The sequence below is a fragment of the Anabrus simplex genome, chromosome 5 (genome assembly GCF_040414725.1).
Source record: "Anabrus simplex isolate iqAnaSimp1 chromosome 5, ASM4041472v1, whole genome shotgun sequence".
NCBI classification, from domain to species: Eukaryota; Metazoa; Arthropoda; class Insecta; order Orthoptera; family Tettigoniidae; genus Anabrus; species Anabrus simplex.
Genome location: NC_090269.1, coordinates 177,374,618 through 177,397,945, shown reverse-complemented (window position 1 = coordinate 177,397,945; position 23,328 = coordinate 177,374,618). Strand labels below are relative to the sequence as shown.

At 39.7% G+C, this 23,328-nt stretch overlaps 1 protein-coding gene across 7 annotated transcripts in view; it reads right to left on the bottom strand.

The window, feature by feature from the left end:
* The window catches only part of enc (encore), a 1,357,661-nt gene that overhangs the window by 880,097 nt on the left and 454,236 nt on the right, over nucleotides 1-23,328 (bottom strand). For all 7 annotated transcript variants that reach the window (XM_067147181.2, XM_067147182.2, XM_067147187.2 and 4 more), the window contains one exon: nucleotides 6,015-6,258. In XM_067147181.2, coding sequence (XP_067003282.2) covers nucleotides 6,015-6,258 — 244 coding nt within the window. The remainder of the gene's footprint in view (nucleotides 1-6,014; nucleotides 6,259-23,328) is intronic.

The following is a 23,328-nucleotide window of genomic DNA, read 5'->3' as shown; positions in this document are numbered from 1 at the left end:
ACTCCTAAACTAGTACAGATATTTAAATAATTCTTTCACCAAAATGAACTAGAAGAGTGTAGTTAAACATTAACAAATACTTTGAAAAATCAAATTTTTGAAGGTTGTTTTCTGTACCGATCCCCTTAGGGACCTCCAAACACTCCAGTCTTCATTGTAGCCAGCCGGAAGATGTTCACGCGGCTCCATCCATTCTTGCTGCTTAGATTTCCACAAGGAAAGTCTTGCCTTATCTGGTGGTCCTTTCAAGGGCTTTGATGTCTGGAGGAAACTTTTTCTGGATTTCAGCCTAGATTGAGATTGATGATGACCAAACAGCAGGTAAGCTTCAACGTTCACAACCTTCAGTCGTTGATCAGCAGCGATTTCTCGACAAATACTTGGAGGTGCAACGCTAGCAAGACAGTATAGCTTCTCAACAGGGGTAGGTTTCAGGCATCATGTGATTAATCTACAAGCTTCATTCAGGGCAGGGTCCACAGTCTTTTAAAGTTCTAATGGGATGTCCTACTCATGTTCACATCTAATGGAGATATTGCAAATATATCAACTCTCATAATGCCAATACTGGGACGGCAATTGAAGTCTATTGGATCACAACATCTACATATTTCTTTTAGCATATATAAGGAGATCAAACACGTTCAGCTTATATGGTTTTTGGGATAACCAAAATCTTCTATAGATCAACATCACTTCCTTAATCCTTTGGGGTCCAATGTTGGACTCAGTCCGATATCATTCATTTTCAGTTCCGGTCCTACGTCGGACCTAGTCCGACACAACTTTAAGGTTATATATTTCGTATGCTGGAGCAGAAATGGTGCCGAGCTTTACGCAGTATACAGCCTTGGCATTTCTCTCTTGCCTACTGCCATTCATTCCTTTAAGCTGAATTGTGATTTCTTTGAAGATAGTTCATCACTGTCACTGCTGTGTTTACTTTCGTTATCAACATGGCGTCCACCAGCCGCGGCATGGATCCTGATGATATTTACAAACAGTTATGTGACAGTGGCGATATTGACAATGACTTGCTGACAGATTCTGATGGTGACATTAGTATTCCCAAATCTGAGAATGATATTTCGAGTGAGGAGGAGGAAAATGTCATGGAAGGTAGTGGCGAAGGTGCTGATGTAGGGGGTGACGAATGGAAAGTTTATGAAGAAGGTGACCGTGTTTTTTCAAAGTATTCTCACAACAGTGCTATGGGATACATACCTCCTATTACAGGAAAGAAGCTGGTAACTCCTTTGGATTTCTTTTTGTTGCTGTTCCCGGTTTCAGTGTTCTCTGAAATACGTCAGGAAACTAACAGGTATGTAAGAGAATGTATTACCAAACATATGCCATTACAGCAATATTCCATATGGTGGAACTGGGTCGATGTTAGCGTCGCTGAAATGATGGCATTTCATGGTGTTCTTCTGAGTACGGCACGTACAAAAAGGAAAACTCTAAAAGAACATTTTTCAGACTTGTGGCTCACTTCACCGACCTTTTGTAAGGACATTTTTTCTCGAAAACTATTTCTTCAGATATTCTGGGGCTTTCATGTTTCACCCCCTCCACAATCAAGTGCATCAACAATGGTAACAAGAACGAGTCAAGTTAGAAGTGTCTTAGAATGTGTAGGGAAGTCATTCTTGCAATGTTATAGGCCAAGTCAGTATCTGTCAGCTGACGAATCGACTGTAAGCTTCAAGGGGCGTGTCCTATTCAAAATGTATAGTCCACAAAAACCTACAAAGTGGGGGATTAGGATATATGTTATTGCTGATGCACTGAATGGGTACATTTTGTCCATGATTCCTTACTTTGACTCGTTTACTACGCTAACTTAACTCTTCCCTGGTTTGACATTTGGCAGCAGAATAGTTTTATAGCTGGTGACAGATGTACTTCAAGTTACTCAAGCTGTAGGTTATCATTTGTTTACTGATCGATTTTATACTAGTATGGAACTGGCAAGAGAACTGTTGAAAAGGAAAATTCACCTAACTGGGACTGTGCTACTGAATCGGAAGGGACTACCACCTCAGCTGAAAGATAGGAGACTAAATCTGAAGAAGCATGAAATCCGTGCTTTGTGGAAGGAAGAAAAGTTTATGGTATTTTCGTGAAAAGATAAGCGCACTGTGTCAGTTCTTAGTACATGGCACAATGCAGCAATGGTGGAGGTAGTCAGACACAACCGGAATGGGCAAGGAGAAGAAAGAATTTTGAAGCCTGTTGCCATTACAGATTACACAGGCAAAATGGGAGAGTAATAATAATAATAACTTAAATGTTTCCACCTTTTCAATACAATATATTCACAAGATTACAAAATTATACGGTACTAGTTTCGACCCATCTAGGGGTCATCATCAGCCGTATTGGAGCAAAGATCATTTGTGGCGAAATCCTAAGACAATGATCTTTGCTCCAATACGGCTGATGATGACCCCTAGATGGGTCGAAACTAGTACCGTATAATTTTGTAATCTTGTGAATATATTGTAATGAAAAGGTGGAAACATTTAAGTTATTATTATTATTACTTATATATTGTTCAATACGGACCAAAAACATGAAATTCATAACCATCAAAAATGGGAGAGGTCGATCACGCAGATCACTACTGCTCATCTTATGGTTTTGTAGTGAAAAGTCTGAAGTGGTGGAGGAAACTGTACTTCTGGGTGTTGGCGGTAGCTTTGGTGAATAGTTTTCACCTATATAACTTGCAACAAAAGGCAGAAAATAAGCCCGAGATGAATCATAAGACTTTCAGGGCCCGAGTTATTATGGGGCTTGTTGGGGACGCTAGGAACAAAAATGTCCATAAGCACGGCCAACGGAGCAGCTGTGACGAAGAACTTTGACTAAACAGGAAGCTACACATCATAGATGCTCGACAGGACAAAAAAACCAAGGTCTGTGTCGTGAGTTCCGACAGGAAAGTGAAAGGAGGCAGAAAGGAGACATCTTTTTTTTTTTGTGAGACCTGTCCAGAGAACCCAGGACTACACCCGAACAAATGCTTCCGGAAGTACCATACTTTCGAAAAAATATTGCTGATAATGCGGTTAACTTGACTGATAATAAATTTACTGTTCGCATTATAAATGTAAAAGTTCAGCTTTTTACTTATATGAGTACTTCCTGCCCATATTTGTCTAATGTCAAATTGGACCTGTGCAGGATGCAGGTCGAAAATCAATTGGACCCCAAAGGGTTACAGAAAGAGAATCTCTATTTTTTTAAATTTGAAGTGAAGGGCCTGTTAGATGGCAAGATCGTAAAGCAGGCCCTCTCAGGGTTGTATACGCCTGGTGCATGCACTGTGCACGGTGTAAAAGATGACTTTGCTTGGTTGACCAGAGTGCAAACCCCCACTCCTCCATTTGGAGCAATAGCGCCGTCTCTCTATTTCCCCACGCCTGTCTCACTCACTCCCCCTGTCTCCCTCTTCCTCACTTGCTCCGCACCGCTCCAAATCCGAGCCGAGTTGAGCCGAGCTTAGCCGAATAGACCAGAGACGAAGCGTTGGTCCGAGGCGAGCCGAGCAGGACCGATGCACGGTGCTCTTGCGCCTCGATTTGCACGCGTGAGATTTTGGGCGTTTGAGAGGCCCTGTTGGATGCTTGATCAAGTCTCATTTAAATAACAAATTATTCCATCTTCTCTTAAACATGCAGTATGTTGTCTAGGTCATGAAGTTTTTGAAGTTATCTCCGTGCGAGTCTGAAGGAGAGTTCAACTGGATTATGGGTGTAAGTGTGATGGCTTGTGGAGTGTGTTGAAGTCTGTGAAATAAACGAAAAAGTGTATGAATGCTATATTGGGAAAGTTCATTAATGGAATTAATCTTCTTGACACTTACCCTTCAGACTTTAGGAGAGAAGTCTGGCTGTGTTGCTTGTGTGAGGTGGTGTAACAGTCGCTTTACCTCTGCATCTCGTATTGTAGGAGTGTGTCATTGTTGGCGGGGAGTATGTTGGGTGAAGAGAGGTGGGCGAGGCGTTAAGATCGCTATTGGTACCAGTGGGGGAAGGGGTGGGGCCAGGCGAACGGACATTGGCTGCTGTTGATATAGGGGTATTAATACCGGGTTTATAGTTAAAGATTTTAAAAAAATTATTACTATTTACGTTAAGAGATGACAATAGGTTAGGAATTTGTTCCCTGACCGGGCTCTTTGTTTCTACGATGTCATTTAGGTTTTGATTCTTATTGAGGTGTTGGTCTAAAAAGATGTAGTAGTTTTCGAATTCAGTCATGAAACTACCTTTATTAATAATCTTTAAGATCTGAAAGTCCTGGTCTATTGTGGTGAAGCTATGCCCCGTTTCTTTCATATGAATACTCATAGCGGAGTGTTTGTTGTGCTTAGATGCGTTGTAATCCTCTAAGTATCTTGTTTGAAAGCTGCACCAGTTTGCCCCATATTCGAAAACAAAACATTGACACAAGCCTGGAATGAAACATTTGGCGATGAGGAACGTACGAATTTGGAAAACACTAAGATGAAATAACAATAGTGAATGGACAGGGAAGGGAACTACCTACGTAAATTCTAAATGGCTGGCAATCGGTTATTACTTAATTGATAGCCGGTGTCCCTGTTGAAACTGTTAGGATTTCTATGTATTTCCACAGCTTCCTGCATAATCCTGGACCTGTAGTGTCTAGTGTGGATAAGAGCTCGAGCATCTTGGAACATGACATCATGACCCGCCGATACAGCGTGCTCAGCTATTGCTGATTTGTCTGGCTGGTTGAGACGAATATTACATTCATGTTCCTTGATACGGGTACCAATGGGCCGGCATGTTATGCCGATGCATACCTTACTGCAAGTACAGGGAGTTTCGTATACCCTAGGATGTAAAAGTGGGGAAAATTTGTCCTTGCTTTTACTCAGACTGTGAGCAATTTTAGTGGCGGTGCCAAACGCAGTTTTGGCAATTCAATCTATGATGTTGTGAATGTAGGGGCAAGCAGGCAGTTCCCTTCACTTCTTCCTTCTGTGAGCTTTGCTTGGTCGTTTATCTGGGATGCAGGGCTCTATGAATCTGCAAATCGCTGTAACCAGTGCCATATGTTACTCACACATATTATGTGAACCTCTTAGGCTGATTCTGATGGTTCAGTCAGTTTCCGCTTCGAACGCCAGCGCTGTGCCATGTCCTGGAAGCCATCTGGTGGCAAATGAATGTACCACTCCCACTTCTATTATAACGTCTAAATTTAAAGAGACATTGTTTAAGAAGCCTTTCTCGTGGACAGTCGAGATTTCTTCTGATGACGCAGAGCACAGTTCTCTGCAAAACGTAAGGAATTTCACCTTATTTTCTTGACAGAGCATAAGCCCAAAAGCCTACACAGTATAATGTCTATAAGTACGGGACGTGAGAGCATCAATGGCAATAACAATACACGTAACTTCCGGTGCTGAATAAAGTGAGAGTGGGGGAGGGGTCTCTCTCTCATCTCTGCCAGATGGCCTTAGTGTCGGTGTTAACAGTCCACCAATACAGTACACCTACTCTCACTACAGCTGCTGGCATTGTCTCCTCCGAACTCGAAAGCTATTCCACATGCATTACCTGTCACATGTATTGATTATAGCATTAATCACATTAAGGGGTGAAGAAATGTCTTGGATTTGCTTGGTAAGCACTCCACCGAAGAGAGTATGGAAGGCCAGTTTCTACATTTCACAAACACCAACCTGTCACTGCCAGGTGCAACTGCTAATTTTGTTCCAAAAATCTCTACATATCCCTCACATCCAAATTCTAGGGCATGAATTTGTGAAGAAAACTGAGAGTTAATTCATATAAATTTGTAGTTTTTATATCCTATGTACAAAACAAACGTAAGTGTAGATTAGAAAGAAGACTACAACAGAAAGACAGAACTAAAAGAATAATCAATAGGGTTTAAAATAAATAAATAAATAAATAAATAGATAAATAAATAAATAAATAAATAAATAAATAAATAAATTTTAAAAAACTAACCACGAGATAGGCAAGGTGATGAACTGTCCATGCTGCCCTGTGATGATCCCTGATGTCTCAATTTATGCCTTGAACTTGGTCGATTCACAGACAGATTATGCGATTGTTGCAGCGGTTGAGGTGGAGACTCCACAACAGGTGTAGGTGGCTGTGTATGCTGATGGTGAGCATCAGGATCAGGAGGGGGCGAAGTCTCCTCACGTACAGCATGACTGCGCACCAACAGTTTCACTTTCGAGTGTGACTGGAACACAAACAACAAAGTGTTTCTCCATTAAGGAAAGAAAAAATCCTGTGATCATGTAAGAAACTTTACAAAATAGGATAAAATATCGGATACGCATTATTCACTGTTTTAACAAGTTATCAAGATTTAAAAACAGCCAGTAGATTTGCCATGTTTCAGAATCCATCTTTAACACTCAAACAGGTAGGTGAAGATAGATTGACAGGTGTGCACCTATCTCTTCCGCCACAGTCAGTATATCATCTGGTCTACTTTAGTGGCAAATACTGCTAGAAGAAGTTGTGAATTTGTCTGTTAAGATGACAGTATCTATCAGAAAAGTTTTCTCCTTAGAATGTAGAATGTTTTGGTACTATATACGTCCGCTTACGAGTGATATATTGGAACAAATGAAGAATTCACTAAACTAAATCACACTCGATACACATTAACTTAGTGTGTTCTTTTGGGTGGTCTCTTCTTTGCGTGCTGACACACAAAACACCGCCGTTGTGGTTTCTGCTTTGACTGCGTCTGAGGTACTAGTTTAGGGAAATGATGTCAAGAAAGTCTCAAGCTGTCTCCTCCTGAAGGTAGGCGACCTCCTTTTGTTGGTTCCCTCTCCACTGTAAATTCCTCTAGCAGCTGATCCATAAAGCAACAGCTGTAGATGCTTTCCAGTCTTCGCTTTGTAAATTGTACCGGGAGGTACACCCGCCCCATTCATTTAACCCTTTAACCGATTGATCGGACATTCGAGGTTCAGTCTAAAAACGCCAACGTCTGATTGATCGCACATTCCTGTAAAAAATATTTTCTAAGTTATTTATTCGTGTTAATAATAAATAATACATGTTTTGGACTAGTATAGGATTAAATAAGACTATATACAAGTTTTAAAGTTGGTAGCACTGATAACCTTGTAGAAGCTGATGTTTTATTGTAGTAGTGGGCGGGAGTAAGTCTGCTGCAAGGTGCTGGCACGTGGCGAGCTACGATCTTCTACCGCTTCCCGCCTAGCCCTGCTGTCTTTCTCTCAGTTCACTATTTGTCACTGTCGCTGTCAGTGCATTATTCCTTTCCTGTGTGTGAGATGAGTCGTTCGCCATTGAGTGAAAATACCATTCAACATCTCGTTGCAGATGATTATTTCCTTAGTGATAGTGAGTTTGACAAATTACAAACAAGTTAGTCTTTAGAAGTTAGTGAAACTGACGTAGAAAACAGTTATTCAAACTCAACGTATTCCCCTATTGCTACTTCCAGTAAGAGTTTTCGGAACAACGTAACAAACAGTTCTATAAATAGGTCGATCTCGTCATTGTTTGAGGAGGACGACCCTCCTGCCACTGGTGAAACTACATCTACAACTCAGCCACCCCGCGGTCGTGGCCACCCCCCGTCTCTCCTGATGTCTCCAGCAGTGAATCTGAATGTGACAGTGACGGGTGGGACGAGATTGTTGAGGGCAATGACCCCTTACACAGTGATTCCTTCGCATTCAATGAAATTCCCAGCAGTAAACACTGTCCACCTCGGAATTCTTCTCCTATCTCATATTTTGATATTTTCTTTCCTATGTGTTATGAAGAGACTTTTCATTTTTGTAAAATTATTTCATTAATTGAAGTTGGCTCTTTCTAAGCCTATTTCCGATTGGTCAGATGATTTTGTATTGTTGAAAATGGTTACGCATGCAACAGTCATGTCCGTCATCAAGTTGTGAGATCGTATCATTAAGACATATCAAATGCAATAAAGTATTGAAGGCACCAAGTTGCTTTACTTCAAAATCAAAAACAAACATTGGCGCCCAACAGCACGGCTCTCGATAACCTGAGATGTTCAATACAAGCAAGATCATGAAATGTGAAATGCAGAAGTGAAAACAATGCGTCGCAATTGAGGTTAAGCATCGGAGCAAAAATACAACACATCTCGAATTCGTGGAATCATTCACGGATATTGCATTCTCGTTCATAACGAAGATCAGACCGCTGAAGCCAACAACTTCAACGGATTACAGCATAAATCAGTAATCAGGCAAGTACGATTCGAGTTTTCGTACTTGGTACATCCAAAGAAGTAAAGACAAGATTTCAAGATTTACATTCTCCTCGCCGCTCAAGGCAAGAATCTCCGTGAGAGCGTGAGTCTCTTTGACATATACACCATCCTTGCTATACATACGGTACTCTTAGATTCTAGCCTCTTTCTCTCAGCGCACGTTTTCGTAACATAAACATGCAGTGATCAACATCATAATAATAATAAAACAAATAATTCAAGCCCATTGATCCTCCTGTTGTCATAAGTATAAAAGATCCAAATTCCTTTGTCATATAACATCAATTCAGCAACACGATTCCTTTGAACTTATACATAACCTTCACGCAATCCTTTCGAACTTTCACAGCATAACCTTAATTTCAATATGTCGCAGCTAACGAAATTGAAACAATCGCGTAGTCGAGTAAAAGGCACGTTAACAAGAATAATAAAGTCGATTACAGCTGACACGTCAAAATCAGAGGCGAAGGTTAGAATTTAAAAATGTGAAGAGCTATGGAATTCTTTTGAAGAAGTACAAATTAAAATTGAGGAAACAGAGATCACTGATGAAACAGCTGCACTACAGTTTCAAGAGGAATGTGACGGACAGCGAGAGCTTTTTGAATCTATTTATTTCCGCGCAGTTACACAACTGCGAACGATATTAGATGAAGCAGAGGATGTTCAAAATAATTTACTAGCTCAAATGAACATGGCAGTAAACAACGCCGTTCATCAACGGGAAGTTCCACAACATCATAACAGAAGAATACATAAACTACCAGAAATTAAATTACCGGAATTTAACGGCGAATTCACAAAATGGTTGCTTTTTAAGAACAGTTTTGAGTCAACCATTCATAATGATACTCAACTAACAAACATCCAAAAATATCAGTATCTGATCGGTCTTCTGCAGGGCGAGGCACGCAAAGTCATTCAAGGTTTTACCATTTCAGAAGAAAACTACACAAGTGCGTGGAACTTGCTTGTAGATACATATGATAATCAAATGATGATAATCGAGACACATCTAGATGAACTTTTCAAGTTTCCTACAGTTTTTAAAGAGAACAAATCTGAATCACTCAGGCAGGTACAATTTCATATTCAAACTCACATGGCTTCATTAAAAGCAATGAAGCAACCGGTACAATATTGGGACACATTGGTTATTCATCTCGCAAAGAAGCAGCTGGATTTCATTGAGCAAAGAGACTGGCAGGAAAGGGTGAAAGGCAACACTCCAGAGCAGATGCCAACATTGGATGATTTCTTGAAATTTTTAACTGAGCGTTCCCAATCATACATGCTTTTAAATCATAACAAAACCAAGGCATTGAACACGAAGGCAAATCCGAAGGACAGACAACCTAGTAAGAAAGTTGTTATGACGACATCTCAGGCAAGCTGTAATCTGTGTGGTGGAAGTCACCTCATTTTTACATGTGAAGAATTAATTAAACGATCAGTTGAAGACAGAAGAAAACTGCTTCAAGAAAAAGGACAGTGTCATAACTGTTTGAAACCAGGACATATTGCAAGAAATTGCAGAGGATCAAAATGCAAGAAATGTGGACTTCTTCACAACACACTTTTACATGCTGAGGAAGATGACAAACAGAAACAAAATGTTAAAGAAAATCAAGTGCCCATAAACCTGTGTGTCGAATTTCAGCATTCACCTGCTTCACTCAATGTGAGCTTCGCGAAAGGAATAACATCACAAATACTTTTGTCAACAGCTTTAATTGATGTGAAAGATGTTCACGGAAGAAGAATGACAAGCCGAGCCTTACTGGATCCGGGATCTCAGTCGAATCTAATAAAGGAAGGTCTGTATAAGAAACTTGGTTTACCGAATGTCAAGACAAACACACAGATCATTGGAGTAGATTGTTCCAAAGTGGAAACAAAAAGGATCACGAGAGTACATCTCGCTTCAAGGAATGACGGATTTGAGGTGGAAGCAGAATTTCTAGTTTTGCCAACTATAACAGGACGATTGCCACAGTTGGAGATCAAGAAGGACAAGATTATTATTCCAAAGGATATTCGCTTGGCAGACCCCACATTCAACAAGCCTGGAGACATCGACATGTTAATTGGTGCTGGACTTTATTGGAAAATAGTCATAGGTCCACCCAAGAATGAAGCTGAAAGACAACCAGCTCTGCAAAACACCCGATTAGGCTGGATTATAGGTGGTGAAGTTTTTGAGAACAAACAAGGATCAACAACAACATGCATGAAAATTAGCAATCAACAATTATCAGATCAGATGGAGAAATTTTGGAAACAAGAAGCAATTCCGGAGATTCAACATTACACATCAGAAGAAAGAATATGTGAAAGACAGTTCACAGACACCGCTTCGAGATACAACAGGTAGATTCATCGTAAGGCTCCCTATCAAGCCAGATGTCATCCTCGGAGAATCAAGAAAGCACGCACTAAACAGACTAGAATCATTAGTCAAGAGGTTAAGCAGACACCCCGAACTCAAGACAGCTTATGCAGATTTCATGGATGAATATGAAAAACTAGGGCATATGAGCTTGATTGAAACAAACCAAAATCAAGATGTACCAAATTCATACTTCATACCCCATCAACCAGTGGTACGTCCAGATAGTGACACCACAAAGGTCAGAGTGGTATTTGATGCCTCGGCAAAAACATCACTCGGGACATCACTCAATGACAAGCTCATGACAGGACCTAATTTACAGCGAGATCTTTTTCACATTGTACTTAGATTTCGCAGCCATAAGTACGTCATGACGGCAGATGTGGAAAAGATGTTTCGGCAAATCCTCATCCACCCTGAAGATCGAGCATTCCAGCAGATTTTGTGGAAAGAGGAATCTTCAGCCCCTGTGAGAATCTATCAGTTGAATACAGTAACATATGGAACAGCATCAGCACCTTACCATGCCATGAGGTGCCTAAATGAATTGGCTACTCTTCATGAAAATGAATTTCCAGCAGCAGCAAAGGCTATTCGCGATGATTTTTATATGGATGACTGCTTAAGTGGAGGAGACATTCTAGAAGACGTGATCGGGCTACGGCGGCAAATACAAAATATACTCAAGAGTGGTGGACTGCATTTGAGGAAATGGAGGTCCAACAGCAAAGAGATCTTGCAGGATTTGGAGAGCAAAAGCGACGACGGGACTTTACTGGTTTTAGACAAAGGTGAAGCTAGTAAGACTCTTGGACTCCTCTGGGACTCAGCACAAGATTGCCTTAAGTTTCGAGTTGAGCTGGCAAAGCAGTCACCAAAATCCAAAAGAGAAGTCGCCTCAAAAATTGCACAGATTTTTGATCCACTAGGACTCGTGGGTCCAGTACTGATCAAAGGGAAGATGTTGATGCAACACTTATGGGTAGATGGATTTGAATGGGATCAGCCATTGTCTCGAGAGCACCTTCAGATTTGGAGCGAGTATTATGCGTCATTAGAAAGACTGAACAACATCAGAATTATGAGAAACATAAATCCTGGGAATTGCTCTGGCTCTTTTGATTTGTTTGGATTTAGTGATGCTTCAGAGAAGGCTTTTGGAGCATGCATTTATGCAGTTTGTCAAACGCAAAGTGGTCTCTACATTTCCAATTTACTTTGTGCGAAGACGAAAGTAGCTCCTTTAAAAACCATTTCGTTGCCAAGACTCGAAGTGGAGGCAGCCTTTCTTCTTGCACAACTTGTCAAAACAACAGTGAGTGCTTTGAAAGAAAAAATTGGTCAGATCAGATTATGGAGTGACAGTACAACTGTTTTGGGATGGATCAACACTGAGCCAAGGCTGCTGAAGACATTTGTGGCAAACAGGATTGCAAAGATTCAAGAAGCCACTGATTCAACCACCTGGAAGCATGTTCCTTCGACTGAAAATCCAGCTGATCTTCTCTCAAGAGGAATTACTTCAGCAGAACTCAAAGATAAAAAGCTGTGGTGGAGTGGACCTTCTTGGCTTCGCACACAACATCAACAACCGGAGCATTCAGAAGAATTCAAAACAGAACTACCAGAGCTGAAGGTCACAGCAGTTACTTTGACAGCAACATCAACCAGCATTCTACTGAATAAATTCTCGTCATTTCCGAAATTATGCCGTATAGTAGCATATTGTCAAAGATTCATTTATAATTGCAAACTCAAGCTGCCAGAAAGGAAAAAAGGTTCACTAGAAATACAAGAAACTTGTAAAGCAGAGAAGCAGGTAGTCAAATGGACACAATTAGAAGCATTCCCTCAAGTACTACATTGCTTAATTAATAATCAAGACCTCCCAAAGAAGAGTTCTCTAAAGTCACTCAGTCCGTTTCTGGATAGTGACGGATTGATTAAGGTTGGAGGAAGGCTTCGTTTTTCGGAGCTAACATCAGAACAGAGACATCCTGTGTTTCTACCAGCAAATCATCACATCACCAGAATGATCATGGAAAATGAACATCGTCGTCTGAAGCATTGTCCCCCAGAGCAACTGCTACATGCAATTCGGCAGCGGTTGTGGCAGAGATGGCAGCGAGAATACTTGCAGGAATTGCAAAAACGTGTCAAGTGGCATGATACCAATCGATGTATTGATGTTGATTCTTTGGTGCTATTAATTGAGGACAACATCCCTCCTCTAGAGTGGCCCAGAGGTAGGATAGTTCAAGTTCACCCTGGATGAGAGGGTGAGGTGAGGGTTGTCACCGTTCGGACGGCTGGTGGAACTTTCACCCGAAGCATCAAGAAAATATGCCCTCTTCCCATTGAAGGGGATGACAAGGAGAACTGAATTCAAGATTTCCTGTGATATCTTTAACTTTGTGTTATTTTTCATCAAAGATATAATTTCAATATTATTTTCTTTTAATGATAAAAATATGTATGTATAGAGTTTTGTATTAATGCATATGTTCAGAATAAGTGTTTTTACAATAGGTATAAGATTACAATGTTACAATAGTTTAGTTGAAAGAACTCCTTTCAAGGGGGGCAAGATGTTATGAAGAGACTTTTCATTTTTGTAAAATTATTTCATTAATTGAAGTTGGCACTTTCTAAGCCTATTTCCGATTGGTCAGATGATTTTGTATTGTTGAAAATGGTTACGCATGCAACAGTCATGTCCGTCATCAAGTTGTGAGATCATATCATTAAGACATATCAAATGCAATAAAGTATTGAAGGCACCAAGTTGCTTTATTTCAAAATCAAAAACAAACACTATGTCTTTCTTGAACATGTTAGTGACCTACACAAACATGTACGCAAGAAATTTTATTCAGAAAAATCGCCATAAATTTGGAAAAGACAGCAGGAATCGTGTTTGGAGACCTGTAAGCTTTGTTGAGATGAAAGCTTTCCTTGCTGTCTTAGTGAACATGGGTTAAAAAAAAAAAAAAAAAAAACCAACAATTGAGTTGTATTGGAGTACCAAATCTTCCCAACACATTCCATGGTTTAGCAAAATGTTTGCTAGAAACAGATTCCAGTCAATTCTGAAATTTTTTCACATGGTAGACACTCAAAACATTACCAAAACCGGGACAGCCCGGCTATGAGCCCTGTGCTCAATTTAGTCCTATAATTGATCATGCCAATAGTTTTCAGACGTTACTACATCCCAAACGAACAACTGTCGATTGACGAGAGTTTAGTTGGGATGAAAAACCATACGCAGCTGTTACAATATATGCCCAACAAGCACCACCACAAGTGGGGAATCAAGATGTGGTTACTCTATGAGAGTGTTACGCATTACTGCTTGTCATTTTTTTGCTACAAAAGTGAGAGGGATCAAGATGAAAATAGTGACAGTGGAAAAAACGGGCTTGGTTATACAGTTGTGATGAAGTTGTTGGAAATGGGAAATTACTTGAATAAGGGATTCCATGTGTTCATAGGCAACTTCTTTACCTCAATTACTCTAGCTAAGGCTTTGTATTCAAAACTGACACATCTAACTGACACGTTACGTAGTAATCGGAAAGGAATACCCTCTCCTATGAAGCAAACATTTTCTGTTGGACAAACTAAATATCGCCGCAAAGGATTTATGCTGATGGTAGACAGTCGGCAAAAAGATCGCAGAAAAAGCAAGTACTTCTCGAGTCTACAAAGGCCGAGGTAAAAAGAGAAATGAAATCAAAGAAGAAAGGAAACAAGTTATTTATAACCAGCAAGCCGTCTGTTATTCAGCAGTACAATTCTTTCAGGATGGCGCACAAAATGTCATACATAGGAAATGTTTTATAAAATGTGTAAACCTGGGCTCACAACCATGTCTTTTCGTGAACACAAACCTTATTTCATGCGAGATCCGAAAGGCAGCATCACATGTCGCGCATGCGTATCCGGCTGCCAGTTATACACCATGGCGAACAAAGGGAGATTGACGTGTGAACAGAAGGTGAAGATAGTGTTGTCTTATGGGGAAACAAAGAGCGTAGCTCGGACCCAGGAAAGGTTTCGTGTTCATTTCCGTACTCGAAGGGCGCCTTGCCGGCAGACGGTATACAGACTGGCCACAGAATCTGAAACAGAAGGCAACATACTGCAGATAAAACGGCCCCACCTCAAGCTGGTTCCTCTCACCGGAGAATGTTGCTGCTGTGAGAGCGGCTGGGGATCGGAGCCCCTCCAAACCCACCAGAACTGCATGTGTTCAGCTGGGCATCTCTCATCAGTCATTTCAGAGAATACTGCAGTCTGACCTTGACGTGTTTCCATACAAAATGACAATAGGTCATAAACTAACGGTGCTTGAGAAGCAACAGCGAGTACAGTTTGCTGCGTGGGCTATTGCAGAAGGTGATCCGTGATCCCATATTGCACAACACATGGTTGAGTGATGAGGCACACGTCTATTTCAACGGTGCAGTGAACAAACAGAATGCCCGGTTTTGGGTGAAAGAACGGCCTGCTATTGTGCACGAGGTTGAAAGTCATGGTGTGAAAGAGAGAGAGAGAGAGAGAGAGAGAGAGAGAGAGAGAGAGAGAGAGAGAGAGAGAGAGAGTGAGTGTGAGAGTGTGTGTGTGTGTGCTGCAATTTCCAGTCATGGAATTATTGGGCCAATCTTTTTGTCAATAGTGCGCGTTACTTGGATATGTTGACAAACAGTTTCCTTCCAGAACTCTTTGCATCACGACTACCAATAGAGACAATGGTTCATGCAAGACGGAGATTGTCCACACACAATAAATGTTGTTCTGGACTTCCTGAATGAACATTTCGGGCCCCATGTGATGTCTCGATATCCCAAGCGTTTTCAGAGCGGCTCAATCTAGCCACCGCATAGCCCCGACCTCAATCCCTGCGACTTCCTCCTGTGGGGATATTTGAAAGAGACAATCTACCACCAAAAACCAGAAAATGTACAGCAATTGCAAGCGGCCATTGCGACTTTCTTCCGAGGGTTGAGTGAGGATTTGTGTCGTAGAGTGATCACGAACATGCGAGTTCTTCTCGAAGCTGTTGAACACCGAGAAGGTGGACATATTGAACATGTACTGCACACGGACTACCCATGCACATGTCGGTGAATGTTGTAACGCCATTTTGTATTTAATATGTTGTATATTACATTTTCTATGAACAATTTCCACTGTATGACATTTCGTGCACCACCCTGTATATGGGCGGAGTTGACTCATCAGATCAAATGCTGTATTGTTATTTACATGAGCGCCGGACACTAATGTATTGGAAAATAGTGACATTTCACATATTTGGAAGAATGATAATCAACTTGTACATTCTGTATAAAGATAATACAGACAAACCCCTATCAAGACTTCACAATTTCATTAGTTGAGGAACTAGCTGCCGAGTGGCTTGGTGACCAAGCGGCAATTCAGCTCCCGTGGGCGGGCAACGAAACCCCTTACTGTTTTGCTGGGGGGGGGGGAGAACACAACTGTTCTGTATGCAGCAAGATTAGTACCAGTCAAGGTGGTAAAAGGAGTAAGACCAGATACATTTGCAAACAATGTAAGAAGGATGTACACTAGGGTGTCCATTAAAAGGGAATTTTTTTTTTTTTCATTTATTGAAATGCATACCCCGTTATTGTGTTTATTAGTCTATTAGTTACCCAGGTACAGAATTTCAACTTCCTACATTAATTCTAACCCGTGCCGACGTGGCCTAAAATTTTTAGAAAATAGCTGCTTAAAGTGTCTCTTAAATGTAGTTGTAGATGATCACCTAAAATTATTTTAGAGAAATATAAATGAAAACAGAAATTTATGTAATGCTCTTCTTGTAAGAAACAAAAAAGATACAATTTTTATAGTTATTCATTTGGGTATTTCCTCTTCAAAGTTTCTTTTTTTACAGTCTGGGTAAATTTTTCTATGTTCTTGCACACAATGTAATAAGAACTGCTTCTGTTCTTCATCTGCTGCGGTAATGAAACAATGAAAGTCTGTCATTAATTTAACAGCTCTTTCAGCTGTGTCATTAATTGCTTTTAAGGTAGAAACCTCCTTTTCAGCTTCCACAAACGCCATGTTGTCTTTCCATGAAGATACAATTTCTTGAAGGAAACCACTGTCAAGTTTCAGTCGTGAAAATAAATCTTTAATGTTGACAGAAACAAAATCACTCAAAGATTTCCTTGAAACAACATAAAAAGTACTTTTAGTGCCTATGAATGAAAAAAATAAGTTCTAAATTAAACACCAGATTAAACACTACTAGTCTACTACGTACCACATAGAGAGCCAGACATCTCTTTTTTTGATGGAACATATCTCTTTCTGGAATCACCAAAGCTTTATTTTTGTAAGTTTTCTACAATGTTTCCTTTGGTCTGCTCATCAACGTAGGATGCTAAAAGGTTTGTTTTTTCCACCTATTCAATACATATAAATTTTATAAATTAGGAATTTATTATTGATTCCACTTGAGACATGTTTCGCCCTTCATTGAGGGCATCATCAGTCAAAATATCACCTCAAGGTAAAAAATCAGGTAACTGGTTAGTAGTTGACATGTACAAATTAATACATACTATTAATACAATTACAAAAATTAAGTATGGGAAATAGTTGTACAAAAGTGATGGTTGAACATATAGGTTTATAGATGAAAAGTCAGCATCAATGCCTAAAATTAACATAGTAGAGTTCGGCAGTGGTGCTCTGGAGAAACAGTTGACGCAATCATAGGAAAAAAAAAAAAAAGTTTAAAAATATTTACATTTTAACAATTAAGGGAGAAAAGGTGTAGTGTTCGGCGTCAATGTTTGTAACCAAAAATGAATGTCAAAGGTTGGTAACTATACAGTATTTACATTGTTCAATTGAACAGTTGAGATAAAGTTTTAAAATATTTACATTATAACATTCAGCGTAAATGTTTGTAATAAAAACTAATGTCAATAGTTGGTAACTATATAGTAATTACATTATCTAATTGAATAGTTGAGAATTTACAATTATATACATAAATTACACAAGAGCAGCTGGTGTGCAAGGATAAAAAAAAAATTTTTCAGTACCAAGTGCGTCCTGATATTTTAGAGGTTGGAAGAAGGATTTAGCCTTGACATTTCAGAAATATGTAGAGCAGTTTATTTTAGTTAAAATCACCGGGGGTAGGGAAATATTTCATAGCCAAATGAGGTTTTATAGGCATCAAGCTGAAAGTTTTCCAGTTGCAGCGCCGAGATCGGTACGGAGACTGGTCAGTGTGGATGGAGATTCATGCGTATTCGGTGCGTTTGAACGGCAATTGTATTAATTGTATTAATTGTAATTGTATTAATAGTATGTATTAATTTGTACATGTCAACTACTAACCAGTTACCTGATTTTTTACCTTGAGGTGATATTTTGACTGATGATGCCCTCAATGAAGGGCGAAACATGTCTCAAGTGGAATCTATATAAATAAAATTGTAGGGGGTCCGCTGTCTGTAATTTCTTTTGTTTTGCCAATTTTTCAGATATTTATCCGTTTTAGGTCAACTCAAGACCGAATCGGTGGTTTTTACGTTTCGTGTCTGTTTGTTTGTCTGTTTGTCTGTCTGTTTGTCTGTCTGTTTGTTTGTCTGTTCCACCATCACGTCGAAACGGCTGGATAGATTTCAACCAAACTTCACATTTAGAGCATACCCATCCCGGGGAAGGTTTCGATATGCATATCATTTTAAAATCTTTGAATAGACGGGGGGTTTATAGGAAAACCAGAATGGTTTTTCCACCATCACGTCGAAACGGCTGGATAGATCTCGACCAAACTTAATATTTAGAGTATACTCATCCCGGGGAAGGTTTTGATATGCATACCATTTTAAAATCTTTGAATAGACGGGGGGTTTATAGGAAAATCAGAATGGTTTTTCCACCATCACGTCGAAACGGCTAGATAGATCTCAACCAAACTGCATATTTAGAGTATACTCATCCCGGGGAAGGTTTCGACATGTATATCATTTTAAAATCTTTGAATATACGGGGGGTTTATAGGAAAACCAGAATGGTTTTTCCACCATCACGTCGAAACGGCTAGATAGATCTCAACCAAACTTCATATTTAGAGTATACTCATCCCGGGGAAGGTTTCGATATGCATATCATTTTAAAATCTTTGAAAAGACGGGGGGTTTATAAGAGACAATGGAGGAAAACCATTCTGGTTTTCCTCCATTGTCTCTTATACTATTGATTTTCTGTAAACTTCGTTCACCGTACGGGAAACGTCTCTTCATTATAAACAACTTTCGTTATGTTCATAATTTACCTTACTCTTCACATGACGGAGAAATTTATAATTGTCCGCTGGTATCATGCTCTGCATTGAGTGACAGACAGACCGACAACGAACCTACAGGTTACCATGGCAAAGTTTCTGACTGCATGCCAGCAGGGAAGTAACGTATTGCCATTTTTCTCATCATGCTTTTAAATTCGTGGTTGTTCCTTGGGTAGAAGACAAGATAGGCGTCAATCGGCCTACCTGCGGGATATTGGCGGAATATCCTTGGTTGTTATAACCGCCCTCGAATAGATTAAGTAATAACACCATTAGTCATCTTATTATTATTTGTTTACCTAGGAATCACTGGACCTAAATTTCTCCTCTGTCACCGCTTTATTATATCCATAACTCACACTAGCATAATTTATTGAGGGGCATTTGATTTTCCAATACATTCACTTGGCATTTACATATTTGTCGTTATCCGGCTGTCCTCAGTTATAATACATTTTCTATTACTTTCAACTTTCTTAACTGTATTATTTTCTTCCTTAATTACGCCGTATGTACGCGAGTGCTACAAACTACTGGATGTATTTCCACCAAGACTCATATTTAGAATACGCCTGTCCTTGACAGGTTTTAGGGCAAATATTGTTTCTAAATCCCTGAACTGACTGGGGGTTTATACGAAACAGAAACTGGATTTTGCACTTCCACAAAATATACACAACCAACGTTAATTTAAATCTACCAGCCTTGGTAGAAATTAATTTCTAAACCTTTTTTCTCATGTGCATCATTTCGATACGAGGATTAATAAGGGAGATATCATTAACGGACCGTTTTTCTGTACAAGTCCCATCGGACTTAACTCACGACCGGGTGCGTGTAAAGCGTATTCCTTACAACTGGAAAACTACTGAAGACATTCGAACCAAAATTTATATTTAGCATCCACCTGTCCAAAGGTAGGTATTAAACGTAAATAACATTTCATGTTCCGGAATGGACTGGCGGTTTATAGGGAACCGAAATGGTGATTTTACTCTTCCACAATATATACAGAACAAGACCAACCTGACTGGAAATCGACCAAACGTGATGGAATTCCACCTCTAAACCATTTTTTCATGTGCATTTTTTCGTCAGGAGGATTAATAAGAGAGATACCATGAATGGTCAGTTTTGCAGGTTAAGTCCAGCGGACATAGCCACAAAGGTGTTTTACATGGAGCAGATTCCTTATTTATATAAGTCAAATCATAACGACTGTGTGCCACTACACTGACTATTTTGGCGAAATTTTCGTACAGCTTTCCATTAAAGGGGTAATAATGACCATCTGCACAATTTTTTGTTTAGTTTCCTGAAAGTCCTAATTTTTAACCGCCTTGCCCAAAATCCAGATTGCGGCATAATCTGCCAGAAGAAAAAAAGAAGATAATTGAAATTTGACAAAATTATACGTTTTAGCCTGTAACGAACGGAAAACATCCTAGATTATTACATTTTTCACTTTTTATCCCCGAAGAATATCAAAATATGCAGGCAATTTTAATGATGGTGCAGACCTTCGGAAATTCCTATCACATAACAGATTGCACAATCTCCGTTCAATTTGGAATGATCTACAACCTTGGTCTTATGACTTTTTGCCATATCTGTATCCCTTTTACGCTTGATTTTTCTCTATTAATCGATGTTAAGTCAGTTTGGAATTTTCACAAGCATAATTCATACTTTCGATTACTTACATGAAATACAGAATCTTCAAACTCTTCACGAAAATTGGCCCACCCAGTAGCCATATGTGAGCCAAATGCTATGTATGTAGCTGTCACATAATTATCCGAAAAGTAATGTAATGTGAGATAATCTTACAAAAACGTTACCCTGTTCCACGTTTCTAACTCAGTCTGACCCTAGAATAGATGACATATCATAGGACCAGCCATTTAGGGCACTAAATCCGGCGTGTCTTATAGTATAATTCTTTGTCGATATGACGTACGTTTAGTAGCACTTAATCTGTAAATCAAGGTCTTCAATATTGTAACCACGCATATACTTTCGTATGTCGATCTATATATATTCACTGATGTCGATTTGTAGCGATCGAGAAAGGGTGGGTCTGCTAATGTAATCAGTACCTCCCACACCGACTTTGACTGGCTGTATAAAAGGGCCCTTCTCCAATTCCTGTGTAACTGTCATTAGTAAGGAAGGTCTACAATTGTAATGAATAGTTCGCTTCTCGATTTGACTTGCAGAGGCAAGTGAGCATGCAGTTTTGTGTAAAACTTCCCTACCCGATTGTGTTTGGCAGAAGGCAAGGTTGCCCGCCATTATAAACAAATGTCCTCATCTAAAATGTGACTAGCATTAGGCATAGTGGCCTGCTATTTTGATGGAAACTCACCAACTTGGTGTGACTGGCAGTAAGCTGGCTGGCAGTAGGAAAATCGGCCTGACATTATAATGATAACGGCACAACTCAATTTTGAATGGTGGTAGGGAATTTGCCTGCCATTATAATAAAATCTCCTCGACTGTAATCTGTTTGGGAGTAGGAAATGGGGCCTGCCATTGTAACGAACACTCCCAACTTGATTGTGACCGCGCAGTAGGCAATGGGGCCTCCAATTATAATGTAAACTTCCCAACTCGATTGTGAATGGCAGTAGGCAAGTGAGCCTGCCGTTATATCACAAATCCGTAACAAACACTTTACATTGGAAACAACGTATGGGGACATCCCCATGCTCTTTCTCGCATAACGCTAAGAGAGATGCAATTTTAAAACAATCTTATTTACTGCATGTACACTGTTTACTTCGATATTCGAATACAATGTTGAACGCCGTAGCGAAGCACGGGTACATTTGCTAGTCAATAATAAATTCCTAATTTATAAAATTTATATGTATTGAATAGGTGGAAAGAACAAACCTTTTAGCATCCTACATTCAGTATCTTCAATACGGATAACAATGATTTTTATCACCTGCTCATCAACATCATCAAAAAATGAAAGGATGGCTGTTTCCTCTGACAAGTACCACAAGTGTTGACCGAACTTGTTTAAAGCCGCATTGGAAATCAACTGGTCAACTATCTCGTAATCTTTTAAGGCCTTTAAAATACAAAAATCTTGATTCGGCGCTTTTATCGCCAAACTACATCCAAGCCAGCGCTTCACGTAAACTGCCACAATGAATAAACAAACATCTTGTAAAGCTTTGTTTGTCCTTAGCACTCATTTTAAACTGGGACTGCAGTAAACACATTTTTAGGGAGTAAATAGCTCTTGCCATCCATTGTGCTTGATGCATTGCACCAGGAGGTCTGATTTTTATTCTATTTTTAATGTCTCCACCCAGAAAAACAATAGCGACCTCATAATAGCGAGCTCAATGTGCTCGCGATAATCATCTCCTACCGTCGATTTTGCCAGCTCATTGTTAAAAAATGTCACCAATTCAATAATATTTGCCTCACAGAGATGTTGGTCAAAATCAGTGCACGGTTCGATGGCACTGGGATTAACATTCTTCCAGTTGTCTCTAAACTTTTTTGAACAGCGAAATATCAGACTGCTAGTGATTTGTTGGATCTTCAATTCAAACACACTTTTGAGCACCAGTTCATAAATATGATGGCAGCAAGGAAAGAGTAACAACTCTCTCTCTCTAGTTTTTGCTCTAAAAGCACACAAGCTCCGTTCAAACGTCCTGTATTAGACGCTGTCGTATCACAGCACATTATTGGTACCTTATCATCCAGGTTCTAGTCACGAACTCATTGGGCCCGAGCCACGGAACCGTTCCGTGCTTCGTCTCGGTGGACCAAACGCCGGACCACGGAACTGTTCCGTTGTCTCATTTTAGTACGTAATTCTACTTTTCCTCAAGAGATGGCAGAGCGAGTTGCATTTGTGATTTGTGTAGGGACTCTTTCTTTGCAATGTTATATGCTCTTTGGTAATATACAGTACCTGGCCACATTATTAGACTCAAGGACCTTTTTAGCAATTATTTTCATTTGACACCCTAATTCTTGGATTTATGTGACAGCAAATCCATTGTTGATACTTGCATTGTAAGACATGGTATAGTTGATAATAATGCGAGTTTTGGAACTTATTATCTTTACAAATTCCCGCCTTTTTTACTTTATTAACTTAGTACCTACCTTGCCATAAACATAGGAGGTTATAATTCCCGCGGTTTTTTGTGTCAGATGTGTGTTTGGTTTACTGATAATTAACTTTAACAGTTTGTCTTGCTGTATTTTAGATATTTACGCTAAATCTGTGTTGATAACAGGA